The 26,327-nt window shown below is 30.1% G+C and overlaps 1 protein-coding gene and 1 non-coding gene across 7 annotated transcripts; one reads left to right on the top strand and one right to left on the bottom strand.

Annotated features, from left to right (window-relative positions):
* Positions 1-10,833: 10,833 nt before the first annotated feature.
* LOC7462554 (uncharacterized) lies at positions 10,834-14,278 on the top strand. 6 transcript variants are annotated; one of them, XM_024605211.2, is made up of 7 exons: positions 10,834-11,065; positions 11,147-11,210; positions 11,649-11,733; positions 12,128-12,201; positions 13,029-13,184; positions 13,672-13,799; positions 13,938-14,278. In XM_024605211.2, exons 1-7 carry the CDS (start codon positions 10,894-10,896, stop codon positions 13,955-13,957), a joined length of 699 nt encoding a protein of 232 aa, XP_024460979.2. In that variant the 5' UTR covers positions 10,834-10,893; the 3' UTR covers positions 13,958-14,278. The 6 variants fall into 6 exon arrangements, with proteins under 6 accessions (XP_024460979.2, XP_024460978.2, XP_052310328.1 ...); XM_052454368.1 differs by having other exon boundaries at positions 10,835-11,065; positions 13,672-13,791; positions 13,936-14,278; XM_002310051.4 differs by having other exon boundaries at positions 10,835-11,065; positions 11,541-11,733; positions 13,672-13,791; positions 13,936-14,278.
* A 194-nt stretch (positions 14,279-14,472) lies between these two features.
* TRNAR-CCG (transfer RNA arginine (anticodon CCG)) lies at positions 14,473-14,545 on the bottom strand. The gene has a single exon. It is a non-coding gene; the product is annotated as a tRNA-Arg (tRNA).
* Between the last annotated feature and the right edge of the window lie 11,782 nt (positions 14,546-26,327).

The raw sequence follows: 26,327 nt of genomic DNA, 5'->3' as shown, positions 1-26,327 counted from the left end.
ATAATTTCCGTTTGCTGAAAAGTATTTATTTTTAGAAAATTAATTTTAAAAAGATTAGTTATTTGTTTATATTTATAGTGTAATGAAAAATAAATTGAAAATTATTTTTTAATATTTGGTTATGTCATGAAAAATAAGTTAGAAAATAATTTATTTATGTTTTATTTTTCTTAAATTTATTAAAATAATAAAGAATAAATCTTACAAATTAAAAATTTGAATGAAAATAAAATTGAAAAAAAAATCTCAAACAAAATAAATAATAATCAAAATAATAGAAATCAAATTTAAAAAATAAAAAAAATAAAAGATAAAGAAATTAAAATAATAATAATAAACATTTTATAAATTATTTCAAATAAAATAAGTAACAATCAAAAGAATGAGAGTATAAAAAATTTCAATAAAAAATAATAAGGAAAAAGCAAATAACAATTATAAAAATGAGGACCAAAATTAATATAAAAATTAAATTTTAAGAGATGAAATTGAAAAATAAATATTCAAAACAAAATATATATAGCAATCAAAAATTTGAGGACCAAATTTGATATAATCAGCAAATAATATGACATTTCTAAATTTTTAACAACTTTCAAAAAGTGTTTTTCCTTCAAATTTTATAGGAATACACTTTTTGTAAACCAAGCTAAATTTTTTATTGACCGAAAAGTATTTTTTATTGTTTAATTTTTTTAATGACAAATAAATATAAAAAAATTTAAAAAATAATTTTTCAAAAATTACTTTACAAGACATAAAAATGCTATAAACTTGCAAAGGGGGCTTTCTATATTTTCATTTTTCTGAACAGTCAAGTAACGCATGGTGTCCAAAATCACGCGTCCACGACCGCGTTTGGAGAGACGTGTCGTCCCTTTTGTATTGGTGGGGCATGTGTGCATGAAAAAGGTATGGTTAGACTTTGGTTATCTTTTCTTTTTTGTAATTTAGAAATTCACGTGAACCTTCGGGTTTTTTTTAGATCCTTAATTAAAGTCTAACCATAAAAACAGCAAGTGTAACACATGAAAAAGGTATGGAGTTAGAATATTAATTTGATTTAATTTCGGTTTTTTTTAGATTTTTAATTAAAAAAGTCAATTTTATTATTTGATTTTGGGTTATTAAGCCTTAAACTTCATCATTTGTTCCACTTGCTGTTTTTATGAGTTCATCCCGATCTTATATCATGAGTGGTGGGTTAGTCGTGTTAACTTGAGTTAATTTTTTTTTCTCGACTTTTTTATTTATGAAATTGATTTATTTTTCGATTTCATCCTTTAACATTAAATTATTGAACGTTAAGCTTTGTAATTTTTCTCTTTTTTGTATGTTGGGTTATCTCGAGTTTTTTTTCAATGCTTTTTTAATTTAACTTATGTCTTTTTTATTGGTTTCTTTTTTAAAAATTATTATTTTATCGTGATTTTATATTACGGGTTACAGGTTAATCAAGTTAATATGTATTTACTTGGGTTTTTTTCTTTGACGTTATTTTTTTCAAAATTAATTTTTTTTTTAGTTTTATTATTTGAAATAATTTTTTAAGCCTTGAGCTTTGTGATTATTATTATTATTTTTTACATGGTTTTGTCATCAAACTACATCATGATTTTTTACCACAACTTTTCATAATATTTTAATATATATTTATAGTTGGGAGACTTACCGTAACTTTTCATACTATTTGATCATATTTGATAGTTAGAAAACTTAGGTATGAAGATCTGATTCATTAAATAATGAATTTTATTCAAAAACAAGTCGAAGAGTTGATTAGAAGGATTTGGCACCATCGACAAAGAAAGAGTTAGCAATACTTCTTATATATTTAAATTAGTCTTTACGTGTAATTATTATTATTATTATTATTATTATTATTTATTAACGTGAATGATTGAGTCAGTTTGTGCATATCTTAATTAATTTTATGGGTTCTGAAGTTAATGACCATGTAAACTTTCAATGGTCCTGAGATTCGTAGGACTCAAACGGATGATATTTAGAAAACAAATCCAAGATTTAACTAGTTGAACTACACCCCTCAAGATTATTATTATTATTATTAATCTATACTAATTGCACTTGGTATTTCATTACAGTAATAAATAATGAAATGTCAAGTTTTTATCATTTTGATACTCAAAATTTTTAAGGATTATTTTAATTTTTTTTCCTTTCAATTTTATTTTTTAATATTAAATTTGTTAGGTATTGAACTTCATAATTTGTTTTAATTTTCTTTTTATAGAGTTATTCTAATATCTTGACTTAGGGTCACGAGTTTTACGAGTTAACCATGTTGAATCAGGTTATTTTTTGTTATTTTTTAATTTATTTTTTCCTCAACATTTTTCTTTTAACATTGAGTTAATTAGGAATTGATGTTCATAATTTATTTATTTATTAATATGTTTTCTATGTGGCTATCATTGTCTCATGAGCCAAGTCACAAGTTTTATGGGTTAGCCAGGTTGACTTAAGTTTTTTTTTTTAATTGAATATATATTTTTTAATTTCATCTTTCAATATTGAAGTTGATTGAGAATTATACTTTATATTTTATTTTATTTTCTTTCTATGGAGTTATCATAGTATCCTGACCTGGGTTCGTGATGTTAACCACGGTTGACTCAGGTTATTTTTTTGTTCTTTTTTATTTTTTTTTTCAATTTAATCCTTCAACATTATGTTGATTGATAATTGAACTTTATATTTATTTTTATTTTTTTATATGGGGTTATCACGGTCTTATGACTCGAGTCGCTAGTTAGGTCGGTTAACTTGGTTTTTTTTTCTTTTTCTTGTTGACGTTTTCTCAATTTCATCTTTCAATACTAGATTGATTGATAATTAGATTTCATGATTTATTTTGGTTTGTGTTCTATGAGGTTATGCCGGTCTCATGATCTATGTCACGAATTTGTTTGGTTGACTTGAGATGTTTTTTGTGTTCTTTTTTAATTGATTTTTTTTATTTCATCATTCAACACTGAGTTAATTGGTAATTGAGCTTCATAACTTGTTTTAATTTGCTTTCTGTGTGGTTATCCTGGTCTCATAACCCAAGTTTGATAGATTAACCCCTGTTGACTTGACTCTTTTTTTAGTCTATTATTTTTAATTTCATCATTTAACATTTTGATTGCTTAAGAATTTAGTTTAAAAGTTTTTCTTTTTATTTGTTTTCTATAGGGTTATCAGGGTCTCATGATCTAGGTAGTGGATTTTGCAGGTTAATTCGAGTTGATCTGAGTCGATTTAATATGTTGTCGTATATATATTTTTAAAAAGATGTCGTCTTATTTTTTTAATCAAATTACATTTTTATTAACCATCTGAGTTATCTTTAAACTTACCAAGTTAACCAGATCAATCCGTATATAGTTTGATTTTTTCTGTTAAAAAACACATTAACAATACTTGGATATTTGTTTTACATATGCTAGGTGGGAATAATTTAAATATTTAATTATAATTTTTTAGATATTCAGTAAAACACATAGCATTTACTAGTTCTAAGTACAATTTGAATTTTTCTCATCTTTTTTATTTTTCATACAGCACATACTATTCTCTTTTTCTTTTTTTAAAAAAGACAGCCTTCCAAAAAAAATCGATGTAATTTAATGATGTGAACTTGAGTAATTTTTCTTTCTTTTTTCCTTTTCTAAAAGAGAAAAGAAACCATTTTTGTATTGATAATTATCCCCTGGATCGCGTTGTTGGTTATTGCCAATATTTTTCCCTTTTTCTCATAAATGTTTCTTCCTGAGATCTCTTGAAACTTTAATGGTTTAGAATCGTGAGGAAAAAAAAAAAAAACATTTGACTTATTTTGCAAGTTCAAGTACACTTGAGCACATTGGATCACCTCCCCGTTGCCTAACATCTACCCAAATCATATGTGCCAAACTATACAGCAAATCAGATCATGCCACGTTTCATTACAAAATCATTATACTTTTTGGCCGGTTATCGACATTGCTGCTCAGCTTTTGAATAGCTTACAAGAAAAGAAATCAATAGTTGAACGGAACACATGAAAATCTAAATATTATTTATTTAGAAATATATTAAAATAATATATTTTTTAAAAAATTTTATTTTTATATCACCACATCAAAACTATCCAAAAACACTTATTTTTTTTTAATTTAAAACTAAAAAAAAAATAATTTTTTAAAAAATATAATTAAATTACAATATCAATAAATATCCAAAACAAAAACAAAGTTTGTCAAAACTAGTGGATAGGCGAAGGGCAACCTTTTGTGTCCCTCTCCTTTTTCTTTTCCAAGGAAATTGACCATAACACTGGAGATTAAATAGATGTCTGATATTTTGCTTTTTCTGTGGTTTCATGTTCGAGCCATGTGGTTGCTCATATGATGGCCACTGGAGGCTTATATGGTCATTAACTTCAGGGCCCGTGGGATTAGTCGAGGTGCACGCAAGCAGGCCCGGACACCGACGTTAAACTAAAAAAAAAAAATACATGTCTGATATCGTGTTTTAAATAGAAATTGAATAAAATTTGATTTTTTTATTGTAAATAAAATTTTTTTATTTTCAAATCATTTTAATATACTGATATTAAAAATAATTTTTTAAAAATAAAAAAATATTATTTTAATATATTTTCAAAATAAAAATACAAAAAAAAACTCTAGTAACTTCCTATTACTCCCTTGAACAAATGTGGTCGGTACCGGTCCTTCTCCTGGCGAAGTAGATGGGACGTATTCACATTTAAAACTAGACTTTTTTGCTTGCCTGTGCTGCAGGGAAAGTCTCTGTACCTCTTTTTTTTTTTATTAGTTGGAAACATGTATATCAATAATTGTGGTGTACAAGTTGTTTTGCCCTTTTTGTGTTATACATCAAAATAGACCTGATTCTCTTGGACTATGGGTTTTTCTTTCTTGATTTTTTTTGTTCTACTTTTGTTGTGGTATGCAAGGAGGGGTGAGCGGAAAAAAAAATTGATTAAATAAAAAAATAATTAAAAAAACCGAACCATAAAAAAACTGATTAGAATATTTAAAAATATTTTTTTCAAACTGAAAAAAAAAACCGAACCAAACCAAACCCATTAGAAAGTAAAAAAAAAAACCTCAAAAAAATAACTGAACCACACTAGAACCGAACTGAATCGAAACAAGTCAGTTGGGTTTCGGTTTTTAATATAAAATAACCAAACCAAACTGAAACCGGTCGGTTTGAACCGGTTTTGGTTTTATTTTTTATATTTTATAAAATTTTGGTTTGGTTGTTTTTTTAAGTAAAAATCAAATCAAACAAAAAATAATCACTCTTATATGCAAGTTGTTTTGGCCTTTTTTCCCCGGGGTCTATGGTCGGGGGGTTTGGATCCTCTTTTACCTGCTGGTTGCTCATCCATGTTCTCTGCTAGCTTCGAGTCATTCTTTGTTTTTTTATTAACGTGGATGTCCAAGTTAGCATGCGCGCACCTCGATTAATCTCACAGACCCTGAAGTTAATGATCATGTAACCCTCTAGTGGCTCTGAGGTGTGTGAGATTCGAACTAGTGATTTTTAAAGAACAAACCTAGAACTTGACCAGTTGAGTTACATTACTCAAAGTTATTTCGAGTCATTCTTTGTTGCTGAGCTTCTTGACAAAAGCCAAACAAGAATGAATGTAAATGTTCAGGTGCTTACAGTTATCCTATGGTGCTCCTTAACCATGCATGCCATCTGCCCATTTGCCTCCATAAAAAAAAGAAAAAGAAAAAAAAGGAAAGCCCAAGATTTCACATGTATTGTTGATCTTGAATATCTCTGATTTTGTGCTTTGTTTTTACCTTTGATTTCACATTCTTTTGCTACCCAGTTGTAAGAGTTCATTTTGAATGAACTAGGGGCTTACAAAACACAGATTAAGGATCGAGTTTTATGTTGACCTAGAGATCTTTCCATTGAGAAGCTTCACTACTGCAAAAATGATGTCTGCATGTTCGTGTGTCGCTGTATAGAGAGGACTAGATGCCATGCCCGTGCAATGCTGCGAGCTTGTGGCTATTGTCATGGATTTGTGGAAAAAATTAAAAAACATTATATGAAAAAACAATTGTTGCAATTCACAATGTTTTCAAGGAAAAAACTACAAAATTAAATTTTTAACTAGATTAATATTTAAAAAATAAAATAAAAAAGAAAATTTTAGAAAAAATCATAACAAAAAAAAAACGAAAGGAAAAAAAACCTTGCAGGGAAACATTGTAGCAATCTATAGTGTTTTATGAGGAAATCTATAGTTGTAATTCTCAATCAGCTCAAAATTAAAAATAATAAAATCGATAAAGATAATTTTGAAAAAAAATCATGTGGGGGAACACTATAGCAATCCAGTGTTTTAAAGAAAAAAACTACGAAGCTAAATTCTCAATCATCTCAATATGAAAAAAATAAAATCAACAAAGATAATTCTAGAAAAAAAAACAAAAAATCATAAAAAAAACTATGTGGGGAAACACTTTAGTAATCCACAGTGTTTTAAAGAAAAAAAACTACAAAGCTAAATTTTCAACCAGCTCCATATTAAAAAAAATAAAATCAACAAAAACAATTCTGAAAAAAAAACATAAAAAGTTAAAAGAAGAAGAAGAAGAAGACAATTTTGGAAAAAATAATGAAAAAAAAAACATGTAGGGAAAGTTAAAGCTGAATTCTCAACCAGCTCAATATTAAAAAAACAATTCGACAAAGATAATTTTAGAAAAAAAACATGTGGGGAAACACTGTAGCAAAACAAAAACCATGTGGGGAAATATTGTAACAATCCACAATGTTTTTTTTTTAAAAAAAAAACTATGAAGCAAAATCGACAAAGACCATTTTGGAAAAAAAAAAAAAAACCCATGTAGGGAAACATTATAGTAATTCATAATGTTCTAAAGAAAAAAACTAAATAACTAAATTTTCAATCAGTTCAATATTAAAAAAAAAATCAATAAAGATAATTTTGAAAAAAAAAAGAAGTCAATCTTGGAAAAAAAAAATGTAAAGCCTAAAAAAAGGGAAAAAATGTGGGAAAACAAAGGAAAAAAAATAAATACAAAACAAAAAAATGAATAAACAAAACAAAAAAAATGAAAAAAAAAACAAGCATGTGGCGTGACAATCCACAGTGTTTTAAAGAAAAAAACTATGAAGCAAAATCGACAAAGACCATTTTGAAAAAAAAAGAAGAAAAAAATTCAAAAAAGAAAAAGAAAAAAAAATATAAGGAAATATTGTAGTAATCCATAATGTTTTAAAGAAAAAAACTACATAACTAAATTTTCAACCAAATCAATATTAAAAAAAAATAAAAAAAATAATTTTGAAAAAAAACAAAAAAAGAAAAAAGAAAAAAGAAAAAAAAAGTCAATCTTGGAAAAAAAAAATGTAAAGCTTAAAAAAAGGAAAACAAATGTGGGAAAAAAAAGGAAAAAAAAATACAAAAAAAAAATGAATAAACTGAAAAAAAAATGAATAATAAAAAAAAAACATGTGGAGTGGGGAAAGCTACAGTGCTTTCCCCCACGCCTTTTAGAGTATTAGTTAATAAATACCTTTTTATCATTATTATATATACTAATTTGAAGGTTTGACTAACGAGTTTGTTTATTTTTAGGTAGTTTATTTTTTGTGGTTTGAAAAAAATACAATTTAAAAAAGTATTATTAACTGTAATTAGTTGAATTTAGATATGTATTTGGTAAAAATCATGGTTGAAGTTTATGTATAGCAAAAAACATGTATAAAATATTTGCGAAATTTTTACGAAACTCAGTTAAAAAACCTTGTAAAAACATTTACACAAAAACTGCGTTTCTGTAACATCCACTTATCCAATATAAAGCAACGATCTCATATTAATTGATAAAGAGAGTGATTAATTTTTTTTTCTATATCTATTCATGGTGTTTGTATTAAAGTCTACCGAAATTTCGACGGAGTCTTCCCTTTATTGAGAGGTCCCAAGTTATCGACATACGATTTGTTTACAGGTCTAATATACCGCATTTCCTAACTCAATTCAACCCAATCATCATGGGTTTCAATCCCACAAACGTCATCATTCATATCAACCACAATGTTTATGAGTTAACATGAGATCGTTGCTTTATCTCGGATATGATGATGTTATATTTTGGTATCAGAGTTGATGACGGCTCGTCTTAAGGTGGGGAGATTGTGATATCCCACAGCAGAAGCGAGCGTCCAGAGTCAGGGCCTTATTAGTAGTGCTAGCTGCTAACATGTTATACGCGTTTGAAAACCATGCGGGTCAACAACCCTGGGATGGGAGGGACCCAAAGTGGACAGTATATGACAAGTGTGGGTCACTACGCTACTCTACTGTATGTTTTTTGGGGCATCAGGCTCAGAAGTGAGCTTGTGTCACCAAGAACAAAACCGTGAGGAAAGTAAGGCCCAAAACAGAAAATATACAGCATGTTGGGCCGGACTGTTATAATTTCAAACTCAACTTTTTAGTGGACCTCGCAGCATAAAACATAATTTGGTTTGTTACCAAACACCTTGTTGCGTTTATTTCACCGCAAATGCAAAAGCTAGTGAAAAACAAACGCGACCTAAGTAGCTTTGTTCTCTTTATTATTATTATTGAAACTTCAAATAGATTATTACTTCTTCTTCTTCTTCTTCTTTGTCAACATAACACATCAACCATCAATAATTTAGTTAAAACTAGTTATTTGATTCATTTTTTGCTGCAAGCTGAATATTTTTTTTTTATAATAAATAAATAAATATGCAAGCTTTTCAAATGTTTTTTTTTTTACAAAAAGATCTTAATTATAAATCAAAAGGCCTATGCATGCATTTAATTACATAAATTGAGAACCATTTATGTCAGTAAATGCAAAAGAAGGTGTTAACATGTCTATTCAACTCGCCTCGCTGTTGGTCGAATAATTTTTTTTTTCTAGTGCAAGAGAATTAAAGTGTAGATGTTATTAATATGGTTTTTTACTTTGAGTAAAAAATATAATTGTAAAATAAAAAGTCGATGCTTATATATAATAAAATATAGTGAAGATCATATGCATTAATATAGACATATAAAATCTCAACTGATTTTTAATGTAGTAAAAAAAATGAGATGATGTTGCAGTTGCTACAATGAAATATCATTTTTTTAGTCTTTGTATAATAATTTCTAAAAAAAAAAGTGCAAAGAAAAAAATCCAAAAACAAATTACAAAAGAATGAAGAATAAATATTTCAAGTGTAAGGAATAAAAAATAATATTTGTTTTTCAAAAACAAATATAAAGAAAGAAAAGAAAAAAATAAAAAAATATTACAAAAAAATAGTGATATATATGCCAAGAGTAAAAGGATAAATATGCCGAGTATAAAGAAAACAATGGGTCGAATAATTTCTTTTGACAAAAAAATAAATATGCAAGCTTTTCAAAGGGTTTTTTTTTACAAAAACAAATTCCTAATCACAAATAAAAAAAATATGCATGCTTTTAATTAAATAAATCAAGAATCATCTATGCCAATAAATACAAATAAAAGTGTTAACATATCTATTCAATTCGTCTCACTGCAAGTTGAATATTTTTTTAACGTAAAAGAATTAATGTATAGGTGTTATTAACTTTTTTTTTTTGACATCAAATAAAAATATAATTGTGAATCAAAAGTCAATACTTGCATATAATAAAATATAGTGAGGATCATATGCAATAATAAAAATATGCAATATTTTAAGCTAATTTTTAATATACTAGAAAAACAAAATACTATTGCAATTGCTACAGTGAAACATTATTTTCTTAGTCTTTGTATAATATTTTTTCAAAAAAAATGTAAAGAAAAAAGAAATAATTTAAAAATAAATTATAAAATAATAAAGATAAGAACAAAAAAATAATAATATAAATAAGCTAAGTATAGAGTGAGAAAAAAATATAACAAAAATTATAGATTTCCCACTATTATAATACCCGCTACAATAAAAAATTAGAAAAATTTAATATCATGTTATTTCTACATAATTTATTTTCTTTTAGTATATGCATAATAATAATTAGACTATTCTAATAAAAAGTTACGTTTCTACTTTTAAGAGTGAAGCTCTAACCTCTCTTTAAAAGGAATCCTTCCCTCCTTTGAGATTATAGGCAATGTTTTTGAAATTTGTTTATTTGTATAGTCTAATTATACTAATAATAAAAGAAAAAATTACTTTTTGAAAAATTTCTTTTAGTTTATGTTGGACACTGTTTTTTAAAGTTTTCTTTAGTTTTAATTTTTTTTAGTGATTTTTTTCTTTTATTGAAATTTAATTTTTTAATTTTAAATAATGTTTTTAATTTTTTAAGATTATTTTGGTTTATTAATTTAAAAAATAAATTTTTTAAAATAAAAAATATTATTTTAATAATTGTTTAAGCAACAGTTGTAAAAGTAACCATCACCACAAAAACTTTTAAAAAATTAGGTATTTTCTATTATTTTTTAAAAAAAAACTCTAAAAATTTTGTTCTTTTCTAATGGATTTCAAATTCTATAATGTTTTCAAGTTGTAGATTACAAAAGCATTTTTTTCGGCATTTTTATTATTTTTCCTCCTAAGATAATTCTTCCCAACTACTCTTTCAGTCGTGATTGTAGTTCATCAGTCCTCATGCCTATATTTATGAAATAATCAATAAAGTCATGATATTACAAGTTAAATTAAAATAGTAATAATAATAAATTAAAATAATTAAAATGCTAAGGCTGGAAAATATGGGTTTCATGTGGGCTTGCTTTTTAGTCCACCTGCACAGTTTGCTGGGAGCCGGAGGCTCATACATATAATCCATAACCAAAGCTTCTTGATCTGTCCAGCCTAACAGCAATGAACTGTTTAAGCAGGAGGCTAATACTAAAACCTCCCTTGCACTCAAATCTTACCTTTAATTTCCCTTCTATCAATGTCCCCTTTTACTCAAAACCCATTTCCATTCACCAGAAAAGAAAATTGTCTGCCAACACTGCCATTACATCCTTAATGCAGAATCCCCTTTCAGGTACTTTTTTTTTTGTTTGTTCTTACAGTCTAAATATGATGCTGAAAATATTAGTTATTGTGTTATGATGTAATTTTGCAGGTGCTGAGGAGGATTTGGTGGGTTATGTTTTTGGGAAGAAGAAGGCAACTGAAGTAGCCCATTTGTAGCTACTTCTCTGTTAACTTACTTGAATTTGTCTATTTTGTTGTTGTTTTGTTTTTATGGTTTTAGTTATTCATTGTTTTAGCAAATGAGTATAAATTTTGAAACTCTGACGAATCTGTTCATGATTTCTTACATGTTTAAGTACTTTCACTTCTAGCTACTTCATTTGTCTAGTTGTTTTCATGGTTTTGGGTATTCATTAGTTTAGAAAATGAGTATAAAGTTTGATTCTTTTGAAAACACTTGATGATTTCTTACACGAGTGTTTTGGTTTTGAGTTTTTGTTAATTCTTCTGGTTTTTTTTTTTTTTTTTTATAAAAAATTTAGGATATGGAAACGTGTTGTTCAAAATGGTGATACTGTTATAGATGCTACTTGTGGCAATGGTTATGATACTTTAGCCATGCTGAAAATGGTGGCCGATGAATTGGGCAGGGGTCGTGTTTATGGGATGGACATACAGGGAGATGCTTTAAAGAGAACTTCTTCTTTGCTGGATGAAAGTGTCACTTTGAAGGAGGTAATTCTATCGCGTATTTAATTTACCACTTGTCTAAAATTTCTATTATGTATTTCCATTCACCAATCTTGGAACTCATAATTAAAGATTGAGACTTCTACCCTAATTTTTATGGCCAGCATTTCAGTTTTAATGATTAGAGACTTGAGGTAGCAATATAATTCCAGGGGTGCTAATCCTGCATCTCATAAGGTCTATGTTAACATCTATGATGCTTTATCCAGCCATTTATGGTTGTATGGCTCACTATTTTTTTTTTAATTCAACATGTAATTTGTTTGTTGTCAGTGTTTTGATCTTCGAAAAAGCAGAAAGCTTTGACCCTATTGTTCATGAAGAGGCTATTTTGATTATCTATACTCATGCAGTCCTTACTGAAACTCAATGTATGCAGAAAGAACTTGTGAAGCTCTTCTCCATCTGTCACAGTAGAATGGAAGAAATTGTTCCTGCAAATAGCCCTGTAAGGTACTTCCTGCCGCTCAAGTTTCTCTTGCTCTTGACTTTTTATGTTTAGTTTTTAGATATAGATTGTCGAGGCTAGTGATTTCAAGTTTTGCTTCTATTTGATGTACTTATGCCTCTGAAGTTCCCTTTACTTGCTTTGCTTTTTCAGTGAACCTTTTTCTTACATAGTTGGAATATCCGAATATATGATGCACCTGAACCTAATCTGATTAGGAATCAAAGATCAAAGGAAGACAGAATTTCTGAAAAGGGCCTAAAACAAGAGCCCTAACCATGCTCTATTATTGAATAATTTATTCTCTAATTATCTGCCTCTCCAAAAAGGATTACAACCCTTCAAAATATGTATGAAACGGACTCTTACAAGAAAGGAAAATCAGAATCCCTAAACAGATAGGAGAAATAAAAACAAAATCTGAAATTAAGGCTAAAGATCTGAAATTAAACCAAAAAAAAAATCAAACAGTACCTTCTAGGCCTTTTTTGAAGGCCTTCCCGATGTGAACCAACGAAGTGGGCTTCCCTTCTTAGAACAAGGCATGTAGAATCTCTTGACAAAATTTGAGTGCGATCTAATGATCTGATCAAAAGTTATGAGACTTTTGGTTAGTTAGGTTGTTTGGCTCGACCATGCCTCTTCTTGAACTTAGATCTATCCCACTAGTCCATAAATATATCTTTTAGGTTTTCCACTTGGTTCAATTGCAACAAATTCACATCCATCTGTTCAAAACTCCCCACATCAATATATCTCCAATTTGAATAGATTACACTTCATCTGTACTCCATACTCCCATTGAAGTGATTTAATTCCTTCTTTCTTCCAGGCTTGTTGCATTCAACTTGGGGTATCTTCCAGGAGGTGACAAAACGATAACCACGGCTTCAGAAACAACACAATTGGCATTGGAGGCTGCAAAGAAAATATTAATTCCTGGAGGGCTGATCAGTTTAGTTGTGTATGTGGGGCATCCTGGTGGAATGTAAATTTCTTGCTTGACTTGATTCTTTTTTTCATTTTGTCATGATATCTGCATGTGCTGTATGGTTTTCTGCCCTTGACAAGTCATGTTTTGCTCCATATAGTGCTGCACTGTGTTGTGAACCTCTTAAAGAGTTCAACTTTTCATGAGTTGGAACTTGCAAGTATTCTCTTTCTACCTGATATTGTACGTGTTTTTTTTGTAAAACTCTATTATTTTCACCGGCAAATGAAATTTATGAATGTAGGATGAACCCACTCACAACTGTGCTGGTCATTTTAACTACTGTCTGATATAGCACCCAAATCTATTATCTACAGTTTCTTGATATTATTCATTTTCTCTTTCCTTTTCTGGGAAATATTCTAGAATTAAATCATAGTCCCTTCTTACTGATGTATGCTTTTATCTCGAGGGTCATATGTTTCTGTCTTCTTTTTAATCTTCAACTGATGTGTCAGATTTATCTTTGGCATATACCTTCCAGGGAAGAACTGGAGACTGTTGAAGCTTTTGCTTCGGGATTATCAGTTGATAATTGGATCTGCTGCAAGTTCCAGATGTTAAACCGACCTTTAGCTCCTGTACTGGTTCTCTTATTCAAGAGGTATCATGGTGAATTACATACCTTAGTAGCTTTAGAATTTGGTGTTTTCTGAGACAAATTTCTTCAGTCATTTTTCTTTCTTGATAAAAATAGTGACTCTACAAGGTCCTACTAAAACTCTGAATATGCATGGATTCCTCACAGAGAAGTAGCTGAAACACAATGAGGTTCTGCGTTTTGGACCCATCTTCTTGCAGAAGGAAGCCTACGCGAAGGATGATTACGTCATGAGGTGAACAGCCAATCTGAAACCCACCACACCTGTAACTCCTGAGCATGTTTGCTTTTTGTACCCAATCCATTTGCCACCCATGACTGCCACTGGATATTTCGTGGACGATCTTAGTCCCATGAAAAAGATGGTTACAAAGGAAACACTTGTGTATATTTATATATATTTTTTGGTGGATTAGTATATACGCTCTAGTCATTCAAATTAACATTTGTAAATTTCCTTCGTTCATGGGTTCATTTACGAAAAGTCAAATTGCTTAGTTCGTAGGTCTTTTTTTTTTATATATATAAAAAAAACTGACCATTTTATTCAGATTTTGATATTAAATATTTGCCATAACGAAAAAAAGAAAGGAGCTAAGGTTAAACTTAAGGAGGAACTCGAGACGTATGATATGATTTTGTTTTCCTATAATAAAAGTACAAAAAGGAGAAGTAGTTAATAAACGATCGCGATGGGACTCGAACCCACAATCTCCCGCTCCGGAGGCGAGCGCCTTATCCATTAGGCCACGCGATCACTTGTGAATAACTCTTTGAATATTATATATATATATATATTATATCATATCATAACCTTTTTTGTATTCCGGGGCAAAGAGAAGGTTGCAGTTGGTTTAATAAATACTAGTATCTGTGCAACACTGCAGGGGATAAATTTTCTTTTTAAATGTCAAAAAAAAATAAAAAAAATAAAATTGTTTTATATTATTGTTAAACTTGAAAATACAATTATTTTGAATTTTGTTTTTATTAACATATCTCTTATTTATTTTAAAGAACATAAGGTTTTTAATTAGAATAATTGTTTTTGTTAAAAAAATATTAAAATAGTATTTTTTATATTTTATATATGACTGAAAGCTAAAAAAAATCATAAATGTGAAAAAAATTATTTTCAAAATTTATTTAGAAATTTTAAAAATTAATAATAATTTGAATGAGGTTCTCATGAACACTTTATTATTATTATTATTATTAATAATATTATTATTTTTATATTAGATACATAGTAATTGAAAAAATATTAAAATTTTAATACAAATTTATTATTTAAGAACCATAGTTATGAAAATCAGGGAAACAACAAATAAAACACTTCAAAAGCATTCAAACCAATAGCTTGGTTATGGCAAAACGGTGATCCATGCATGGACAATGATGTGATCATGGAAAGGAGTGAGGTAAATTGAGGAGAACATAACCTTAGTAAAAGGTGATCTATGCAATTGGTACATTACTGAACATTTTTTGTTATAAAATTTTATAAATAGAGAAAATCTTAAAAAAGAACAAAATAAGCCTATCAAACATTATAAATCCAAAGAATTTGGACTTGACAGTTAGTCAAGCTCAAGAAATAAATCTATTTTCTTGCTTCTCTTGGTGACTCAGTGACCACTATATCGAGGCAACATCCTCAACTTCTCCTCGTGAATAGACCAGCTTACAACCACCTTCAGTAACAACCCGACAAAAAGGAGAAGAAAAACCAAGAAACATTAAAAAAAAGTTAAATCAAGGAGAAGAAAATAAAATGAATAAGCTGGTTTGCGTGGTTTTTCTTTTTTTTGCATGTGACAGTGACCCTCGCCACCAGCACAAGAAGAAAAGGGAGAAGAATCAATTCCATATCCACCCTTTTTTTTCTTCACCGATGATAGCACGTGAACTCACGCATCACCACTATTCCTCCACTTCCCAAAGTTCTCCACCATTGTTTCCTTGGTTACAAAAGCCTCTCCAATTATTTCCTAGTCCTTAGAAGGTTGATCTATAATCTTAAATCATTTTTGTTGACAAATTGCTAAAAATTATGAAATTTTAGGACAAAATGCTGATTATTATGTATAATTTTGGATTGTTTGGACGTTATTAATTTTGTTTGATGTGTCTTTTAACTCTGAAATGACTTGATTTTTTGTGTTGAATTATGAACTTATTTTTTTAAGGTTGTGATTTCTATTTGAACATTAAATGTTGATTTTGGAATTGTGGTTGAATTTATGTTGATTTGAGTATTGATTTTTTATTCATCAATTATGTTTGGGTTGGTGTTGAGTCATTTGAATTAGTATGCGATTTGAATAAAATTCATGAAATTAATAAGATTTATGTGGATTTTTAGTGGTACTCGGTTTTGAGTTGATGAATGATAATTCATCTTGAGTGGATATCATATTTAAAATAGCTTGATAAAAACATTTTATTTATGTTCGGCCAAACACGACCTTAGTCCAATTTTAATAAATTTTTAATTTTTGAAAGATCATCTTGAAATCAATTTTGAATTCCTCATTTTTTTACCCTTTTATATTTAATATTTGGAATTGTGATCTATACGTGAGATACTTTTTTTGGTATTAAATAAATCAATTTCCTTCCACAAAAAAAAAATTCTTTCAAAAATACAATTTTATTTTAAATTGCTTATAACCAAGTCTCTCAAAAATAAATAAAATATCATATTTGCATAAATAAAAAAAATACATGGCATGATTTAGCATCATTAAATATAAAAAATCCAAGAAAATAGTTTTGTTGATATCCCTGCATGCATTTTTAAATTTAATAACCAGTTTATGAAATCCATAAGAACTTGACCTACATTTTAAAAATATCAAAACAATTTTTTTTTTGTTCGAATACCAAGGATTATGAACTTATACATATAATGTATTTCCGATATTAAAAGAAAAATGTAAAAAAAATAATATTTTTTGATATTAGAATAGTTAGGTTTTAACCTGATAAGATATCTTTTTATTGATGATGACTTTCTTAAACTTAAAATAGACAAATGATTAGAAAACACAACAATACTTTAGTTTATATCAGACAAGTGAACATACCAGTTAGGGGCAAAAAAGTCCATTGTGAATAATCAAACGATGATTCAATAAAATCCATCGAAACTATGAATGACATCTCACAACGACAAGTGTTTTTAATGATAATCAGAAGAACGAATACAACTAGATTAAAAAAAGGAAACTTTTCTCAAAGATAGTATGCTACTTGGTGAACTCCAACAACAGTTGAGAGTAACGCTGCGCTTGAGGGGCATCTTCATGGCCAAAGATTAGGTTTACCCTTTGAAGGATGACTATGATACATGAAAAACATATTATCACATGAAGGAGTTGCCGAGAGACAATTTGCAATAATCATTGATGTAAATGATTGTAAAAACTCTTTCAAAGAAGTAAGAATAAGATAACACTACTTCTCCATCAAAATAAAATAAGTGGGCAATGGTGCAAGAATATCAAAATTAAAGGGGACATCATCCAACTAGGGGGCAATTTCACGGCTAAGAAAGTTTATTACTTCTCAAAGAATAACTAACTGAGTAGAGTTTCATTTATCACCTAAAGGTCCAGGATATGTAACAAAGAGGCAATCAAACACATTGACCAAATAGATAAAACTCGTGTGAGCTGAAGAGTCAAAAGATCAAGAGAATTTATTTTAGAAATTGCAAACCTCATCCACTAAGCAATAGAGAGATGGCAAGAAATTGGGGCCTATATTTCAAACCAGGTAAGGATGCATACATATCATTTAATCCCAAATCATTGCATAATGTTTTTGCAGATATTTTCCAAGAAAACTCATGAAGAAAAGTCCAGCGAGACTCCACCTAACAAGGTTTTGAGCTTAGTAAGGCTCCAACAATTAAAAGCCAAATAAGGTTTAACAAAGAAAGAATCCAGCAAGACTCCAACAAATTAGGACCTGATAAGGTTCTGAGCCCACTAAGACTCTAGCAATTAAGAACCCAACAAGGCTTAACAAAGAAAGAGTCCAATAAAAGTCTAGCAAATTAGGACCTAGCAAGGTTCTAAGCCTGATAAGGCTCTAACAATTAAAAACCCAACAAGGTTTAACAAAGAAAGAGTCTAATAAGACTCCAACAAATTAGGACGACAAGGTTCTGAGCTCAGTAAAGTTCCAGTTGATTAAAAACCCAGCAAGGTTTTAAAGAAAGAGTTCGGCAAGACTCTAGCAAATTAAGACACGACAAGGTTTTGAGCCAAATAAGGCTCCAATTAATTAAAAACTCAGCAAGGCTACAAAGAAATAATCCAGTAAAACTCTGATAAATTAAAACCTGACAAGGTTCTGAGCCCAACAAGGCTCCAATTGATTAAAAGCCCAACAAGGTTTTCAAGAAAGAGTCCAACAAAACTCCAGTAAATTAGGACCCGACAGGGCTCTAAGCCCAATAAAGCTTCAGTTAATTAAAAACCCAGCAAGGTTTTAAATAAAAAGTCCAGCAAGACTCTTGCAAATTAGGACTCAATAAGGTTCTGAGCCTAACAAGGTTCTTGTTGATTAGAAATTCAGTGAGGATTCGAGCCCAACAAAGCTTTAATTGATAAAAAACCCCAACAAAATTCCAATAAAAAAAGGTCCAGCAAGTAAAAACCCAACAAGGTTCCAACAGATGACTAGAAGTCCAACATGAACAATCCAAAGAAAAATCAGAAGATGGTCCATTTAAGAAAAGGAAAGTAAGATATCTCCAAGACATAATCAATTATCCATGAAAAAATCCTAGATATTTTTCACACCACAAGCAGGTTAACCGATCACGAACCACACACTAGTTTCCTGAACAGAGACTATGGGTAGATTAACCGATCACAAACCACAAGCAGGTCACCTGTACAAAAAGACCATCCGTGAAAATCCTAGATAGTTTTCACACCAAGAACAAGTCACCCGATCACGAACCATAGGTAGGTTATCCGATCACAAACCACGAGCAAGTCATTTGAACAAAGACCACAACCAGGTTACCTTATCACGAACCACGGTAGGTCACCCAAACAAAGATCATCTATGACAAATCCTTGATATTTTTCACACAACAGCAGGTTATCCGATCACAAACTATAGGCAGGACACTCGATTAAAGACCATGAGTAGGTTACTTGAATATAGACCACGAGTATGTTACCTGAACACAAACCATGAACAAGTCACCCGATTAGAAATAATGAGCAGGTTACTTGATCATGAACCATGAGTATGTCACTTGAATAAAGACCATTTATGAAAAATCCTAGATATTTTCACTCAGAAGGCTGACACTTAAACACCCAACACATTTTTCTTTTCTTTACAAATGTACTTTCTAAAGTCTCATAAGACTTTATACCATAAGTATTGTAAAGAAGGGGGCAACTGTCATAACTCGATTTTTTACCCATCTTTTTTTTTTAAATAAAAAAATAGCAAAAAGAAAAACACAAAATTAAAAAAAAATATATTTTTGATGTATTGCGTTATTTTTATCATTTTTAGCATCTTTTCAAAAGAATTAAAAATTCAAAAATTTACTTTCTATGCGTTCAATTTTTAACGCGCTCATTTCAAAATTATTGGTTTATTTTGCTCATCAAGTCAACGTTGACATTTCCTTTTTCAAAAAAAAAAAAAAATTTGGACAAGAGGACTAAAGTTCAAAGAAAGAAATGAGAGACCAAAGTGATTTTAGGTTTCTTGGTCACCAAGTTTGCTTGGTGGCCAAGCAATGAGAAGAAAAAGATAAATTATTTTTCCTATAAATAATAAGGGAATCTCACATACAAAAGAGGAGAGGGAGAATTTTAGGGAAGCATTAGCCAAAGAAAAAAGAATTAGTTATTGCATAAAAAAGCCACACACACAATCACACACTCTCTCCTAAAATCATAGAAAAAAAAATACAAAAAAGCCAAAAAGGATTTCCCACACTTTTCTCTTTAGCTCACACACTGTCATAAAAGAAACAAAAAATCCTAGACCCATTATTCCTAAACCCAACCACCAACCATATAAAGGATAGAACATAAAAAAAACACCATGGGGGCCATCTTCTCCAGCACCACCATAACCCTTTCTCAGTTAACACCATAACCTCTATTTCTTTCCTAAAAACCACCATTAACTACGACCAACAGTCAAACCTATTAATCTTCTAAAAATCACAAACACATACCTTTCTCATCGTTACATTGCCATTGACAGCCACCATGAGCTGAAATTAATCCTTTTTTATTCTCCCTCACTAGCCACCAGCAAAACACCAACACACACACACACACACTTTCACCATACCTTGACTTAAAACCAAAAAGAAAAGAAAATAAAAGAACATGTATCTCTCTCCCATTCTAAGTAATGACAACACCAACAATAATATTGTTAGAATAGACACCACTATTAGACAATTTGATGTGGATTAACCCACACACTAGCAAATACCCATTACATGCGCCAAATGAGCTAATTACACAATTCAAAATAAATGCATTGAAAGAAGCATTGAATGAGTTGGTTCTACAAGTTTTAGACAAGGCAGATCTTAAAGATCCATTAGAGGGGTCTAATCCAACCTTATTTGGGCTATGAATTCTCAGCAACAAGGCTGTCAATTTTTGTATCAATTTTGATTAGCCTTGTTTATTTCAGTTTTCATGTGTTTTGAGGATTTCATGTTATGTGTGGGAAAAATATTTATTTCTATTATTTTTATTTATTTCCTTGTCAGGTGAGGAGAAAACACAAAAAAGAAATCCAAGCTGATTTGAGAAACATAAGTGGCGATAAGGTTTTCTAGCATGCAAGGAGAATATTTCAATAACTTTGATCATGTTTCTTAATATTAGAAGGAAAATTAATGGCAACAAAAGAAGGAAAATAAGGACAACAAGTAGTTTCCTTTAAAAAAAAAAGATAAATACAAAGCTGCAATTAAAATCATCTTTTATCTAGGAAACTACTTTGGCGGCAGCTTCTCTTTTAGTTCCTAGGATTATTGGAAACATTGTAGGCTATAAATATGCCTTGTATCAGACCTACAATATTTTCTTTTCTTCTTCTTTTCTCACGACATCATAGGAATCAGACTTATGGAATTTATTTCTTTTACATCAACTATAACCCAAGGCTTATTTGGGCTTAATTAATACTTTGTTTTCAGCTAGGATCCAAGACTTATTTGGATTAGGGTTTGGGCTTACTAGTATAGGTTTTGGATTAGTTTTGTAAATAGGTCAATTCAGCCTACAAGGATAGATCCATTATGGTTAATTTTTCAGAAGTACTTAAACTCTTGTAAGCCTAAGTTTTAGCACATTTTGATCAATAATAATTATAAAGTTTTCTCAACTTAACATGTAAGAGTGATTTTTGCATCATTTGGTTCTTAAAAGAGCTAAAAATAACTTATCAAAGATTATTTGGTTTTGAGGCATCATTCGATTCAATTCCAATAGTACTAGTGCCTTGGGACAAGTTTTCATTGTATCACACTTTTATCAGACCTTTTTTGACTTTTCGAAATCAAATTTCAATCTTGATTGTGGGTTGCGTGACCACGTGATCATGAGGTTCGCGTCACTATTATCCTTTAAATCCTGCTCCTTTTAACAACAAACCATCATCTTCTCTTTGGATTTCTAACTTTAGCTCCTCGACAGATGAGTTATGAATGAGCTTGCTTTTTTCTAATATCTTTTTAAGCCGAGAATTTTTAGACCAAGTTCTTGATCTAGAAAACCAGGTTTTGTTCATCATAATAAACCCTCTATAGTAGGCTGATAGAATTTAGAAACACCATTAAACCATAACAACCACAAACACAGGAAAATGATGCAACTTACTTCAGGTAAAGCATACTAGGGATGCTAATACCTTTGTTTTATGCAACTAGTCTTTTGCCTAGAATCTTTAAAGTCATGTTAACTTCCTAATAACTATAATACTAGGTGGTGAATCCTTATCCAACCAAAAACCTCTTAATTCATCTGGGAAGGGTCTCTGTTATGTCGCGCTCTTGCGAAGGGTACAACATACCTTATAAAAAGAGAAAAAAAATCCTCTACAAAAAAAATCACTCTTGTAAAAAAACTATATATCAAGAAATGTCAGACCAATAAGACCAGTCACCATCCTTTTATCATTGCCAGAATCCAAAAATAACAGTAGTAAGAGTAATGATAGCCCCCAATAGCTCCACACTAATCGCCTCTCCTCCCCCGTCATCGAAACATAACAGTAATAACCCTTATAGATTGAACTAGCAGCGAGAGGAAGGGAGAAAGGCTAAGACTTTCCAATGCTTGATCTACCACCATAAGTACTGTTCATCTTCACCGTTGGTACAAGAAGAGAGATAAAAAGGAGGCATGCCCAATCCAGCAGATCATGTGCCTTCGTGGTCATTAGAATATGCAACGAATCACCCAAAGAATCTCTGAAAGATCAATAAAAGGTTTTCTAGTTACTTTAAATGTAGGTGGTGCCATATTTGTTTTTCCTATGTATCCCTTTTCCATATAGTTCGTCGAAATATCTCTTATGATAGCATGATAACCCCACTAAGGATTCATGTTAGGGCTAAACTTTGTTTATTGTTTTCAATGATAACATGCTTTATGTGATTTAATACAAGCTTTGAATATTTTTATTATGTTTTTTCTTAATAAATAAATAATGTGTGTTTTTTATTAATATATTTGATTTGATCTTTTTTACTTTTGCATATATCTTTGTTTGTGTTGTTTTTTTAGTCTTTGTTTTATACATCTTTATTTTATTCTTATTCTAGGATTGGATATGGAGTTGTGATCATGCACCCATATCACTATTTAGCTTAATTTTAATTGTAAATATTGATAAAATATCAACATAAATTTTTATTTATAAATACTTTTTGTAAATTGTTAGTTATCTCAAATGTTTTTGTTTATCTTATGTGTGATGGTATTTTTTAATGTTTATTTATTTTAGTTTTCGAGATATAACCCTCCTTTCTATAATAAGTGAGCTAGAGTTGGATCAATGCTATCTCACACAAACTAATTGAGATTGAGTGGTTACTTTTAAGCCTATTTTGATCATTATAGGTTAAAATGGATTTAAATTCATTGATCGTTCACTCTCCTTACAAGTTCAAAGGCTATTTTCATAAAAGTGAGGATTATGCCTTCTTCAGGCTCAAGTCCCAAATCACTTCCTTTAGTTTAGTTTAGGTTTTTAGCCATAATAATAAACACATGTTTGTTTTAGCAACCATAATTTAAAGCTCGACAGACATTTTTTTACAAACAAACACAAAGCATTTACAATAGGTACGATGTATTAGGGTAACTTTTATCTTTCCTTAAACATAATCATCCCTTACTTAAGAATCTTTGAAAGATTAATATGAGGTTTTCTAGTTACCATAAAATTAAATGGTGATTTATTTTTTTTCCTATTTACCTCCTGTCATCACATGCACAACATTAAATGACGGAGCTGCCTCCTGGATTGAAGGGTGTTTGGGTTAATCATAAAGTTATAATTTGAAGGAGTTGTCATCTAGTATCATGGTCACTAGGAAACCTATTGTTTATGAGAGCCTGGATAAGAGGACTAGTTGTGCAAGGGGAAAACACATCACCCCCAGTGCACCATACCTAAGATAAGTTACATTGTTGATTGATTGTTATTCTAAGTCGTGTTTCTATCCGTTGGTCTTATCTAAGGTTCAAGGCAAATCTCCGTTCGTGAGGAAGTCTACCTTAGCGGGTTAAATCTTAACTATTCTAAGGCTCAAACTTTAGCATCACACTTGTTTTTTGGATACATCTAATTCCTAACGTTTATTGCTATTAATTTATTTAATTTAATATTGTAAGTATGCATTATGTTGTAAAATTCATACCTTGAATATTAATTAAACAAATTAATTTTTGTGTTAATTTTGAAAATTTTCTCAAATCTTAATGGATAATCATAAGTTAGTTATGATATTCATTTTGAACTTTTAAAACATGATAAAAATTCATTTTGTTTTTTAGAAAATATGCACAAAAAAACTTTAGAATTTGGTCGTATACACGAAAACAAAACATATTTTTGTATTTTTTTGAAATGAGGATTTTTTTTTTGGAATTTTTTGAGATTTCGACGAAAACCATGTATTTTTAATATTGAGTCCATATCTTACAGTGTACGTCTACAACTCAATATTAAGTGAAATTCTTGAAGAAAGACATTTTGTGTATTTTTTAAAAAACAAGGCAATTATTTTGGATTTTTTTTGAAATTTTTGGAGAAAAATAAGGTATTTTTAATATCAGGTTTGTATCTCACAGTGTAAGTATATAACCCAATATCAGGTAAAATTGATGCCCCAAATTTTTTACAATTTTTTTTGAAATTTTTAAGGGTTTGTTTGGCAAGACCCTAAAATAAGGACAAATTAAAACTAAAGAAAAAACCTTAAAGCGAGTTTGTCAAACACACCATTGGTTTAAAATCAAAGGCATTAAAAATATCTTAAGGCCGTGTTTGGCAAACACGCCTTAAAGACCCAAACAAGGCTTTATTTTCTTAACAAAATTGACGCGAGCCAAACACGCCTTTAGCTTTTGAGTTGGGATTGGCCAACTACATGAACAGGGTCTATTAGGCCCAAGGCCCTAGGCCATGCACACGGGTTGGGCTGAGGTCCAACCCAACCCGGTTTTTGTTAGGCCGACAGTCGACCCAATAAACTTCTCTCTTTTCCCCCTATTAAATATGGGCTGGACCTAACCTAGCCACACAGGCTAGGCTGGCTGGAGGGTGCAACCCTTTCTTTTATCATTGGCCCAACCTAGTGATAGAATTTTGTTGGCAATAAAATTGCCAAAAAAATGAGTTACACTCACTTTAGTCTATGTAAAACATTATGTAAATAACCAAAAGAGGTAGAATAAGCTTACCTGGGTGAGAGGTGACTGTTGATTGTCTGATGGTGGCGCCTCCAGGGATGTTGGTGGTTTATGGTAGCTGCTGGAGGGGGATAAAGGTTGCTAGTTGGGTAACTAAAAAAATAGTGTGTAAAGGTTGGTTTTTTAGCTACCTTTCTCCACATGATTTTCTCCTTTTTTTTGCATGAAATTCACCCTTATTATAGGGATGAAAAAGGAACATATGATTTTTATTGGGCATGAATCTTGTCCTTGATTCTCACATGAAGGATCTCAATTGTTGGCTAGAAAATGATACCTTGGGCTGTAAAAAATGGGTTGTAAAGTTGACTGGGTCAGCATCTTTGGGTCAACTTTTTCGCTGGTTTTTGGTGGAAAATCGATGGGAATATAACTGAGAATGTTGTACAACTTGAGCTTTATTAAAAGGTGTCTTTGTCATTTTATTTGAGGCGTGAGTGGTGCATTAAGAGTCCGTTTGGCTAAGCATTTGCGGCTGTGTTTTTATTTAACAGTTGCAACATACTGTTTGGTTACAAAACGAGTGGCAATTTTCATGTATATGCCCCACCTTTATCTGCGTTCAAAACTCAGTTTCGCTGAAGCACAAATTGCATGCTTTTCATTTCCTGTTTATTGCAACTGTGTTTAAACACAGTATAAAATTGTTCTCCTCTTCCTTCCTTGACCAGTGCTTCGGGTATGGGTGGATTTTGTCCATATGAGAAAACCATGAGGGCTGTTCTTACTTGCGCGTGCTGCTGCTGGAGGCGAGGGAGATAGCTGGGCTGGCCTACTGAAACCATTTTTTTTTGTTCAACCACAAGGGCTGTTCTTAACAGTTTTCCTTTTGTTCTTCCCCTATTGCTGCACTTGAAGATGATGATGATGGCGAGGAGGGCTGGCCTACTGAAACCATTTTCTTCTCTTCTATTTTCCCTTTGTTCTTCCTAGTCTTATTTATGTGCTCTCCTTGTCTGCGTAGCGAGTGAGTTAAATTCACTCTCCACAACAACAAAAAAATGAACAGTAAAAAAAATAATTTTTAATTGTATTTTATTAAAAAAATTAGTGTTTAATATTATTTAATAAGACTACATAAATTAGAAGGAGATCACATGAATGCGTGATATTTGCAGAATTTGATCGTAATTCTAATTTTGTTTCTGATGATATTTTACATGATTTTGTTGCACGCTCAAAAAACCATGAAAATTGTAGTCCTTATCCGATGAATTTCGTACGTGATGGAATTGTAGATAGTTTAATGAAATAATAAAAAATATTTTATGTAAAATATTATTTATTTCATGATATAATAATAGTAGTTAAATCTATAATATTTAAATTAAAAACCATCAATATTAATATATATCTTTTTTAGTTATTTTATAACCTCAATTTAAAAAGTATTTTTAACCAAACATATTAAATTACTTTTTGTTCAACCTCAATTTCAACCAAAATTTAAACAAATATATATTTTTTCAAACCAAACTCAACTAAAAATACTTTTTATAAAACAGTTTTTTTTAAACCACAACCACAACCACAACAGCTACCACA

Source organism: Populus trichocarpa, chromosome 7 (assembly GCF_000002775.5).
Source record: "Populus trichocarpa isolate Nisqually-1 chromosome 7, P.trichocarpa_v4.1, whole genome shotgun sequence".
Taxonomy (NCBI): domain Eukaryota; kingdom Viridiplantae; phylum Streptophyta; class Magnoliopsida; order Malpighiales; family Salicaceae; genus Populus; species Populus trichocarpa.
The sequence above is the reverse complement of the archived record's forward strand: the minus strand, read 5'-3'. Positions and strand labels throughout refer to the sequence as shown.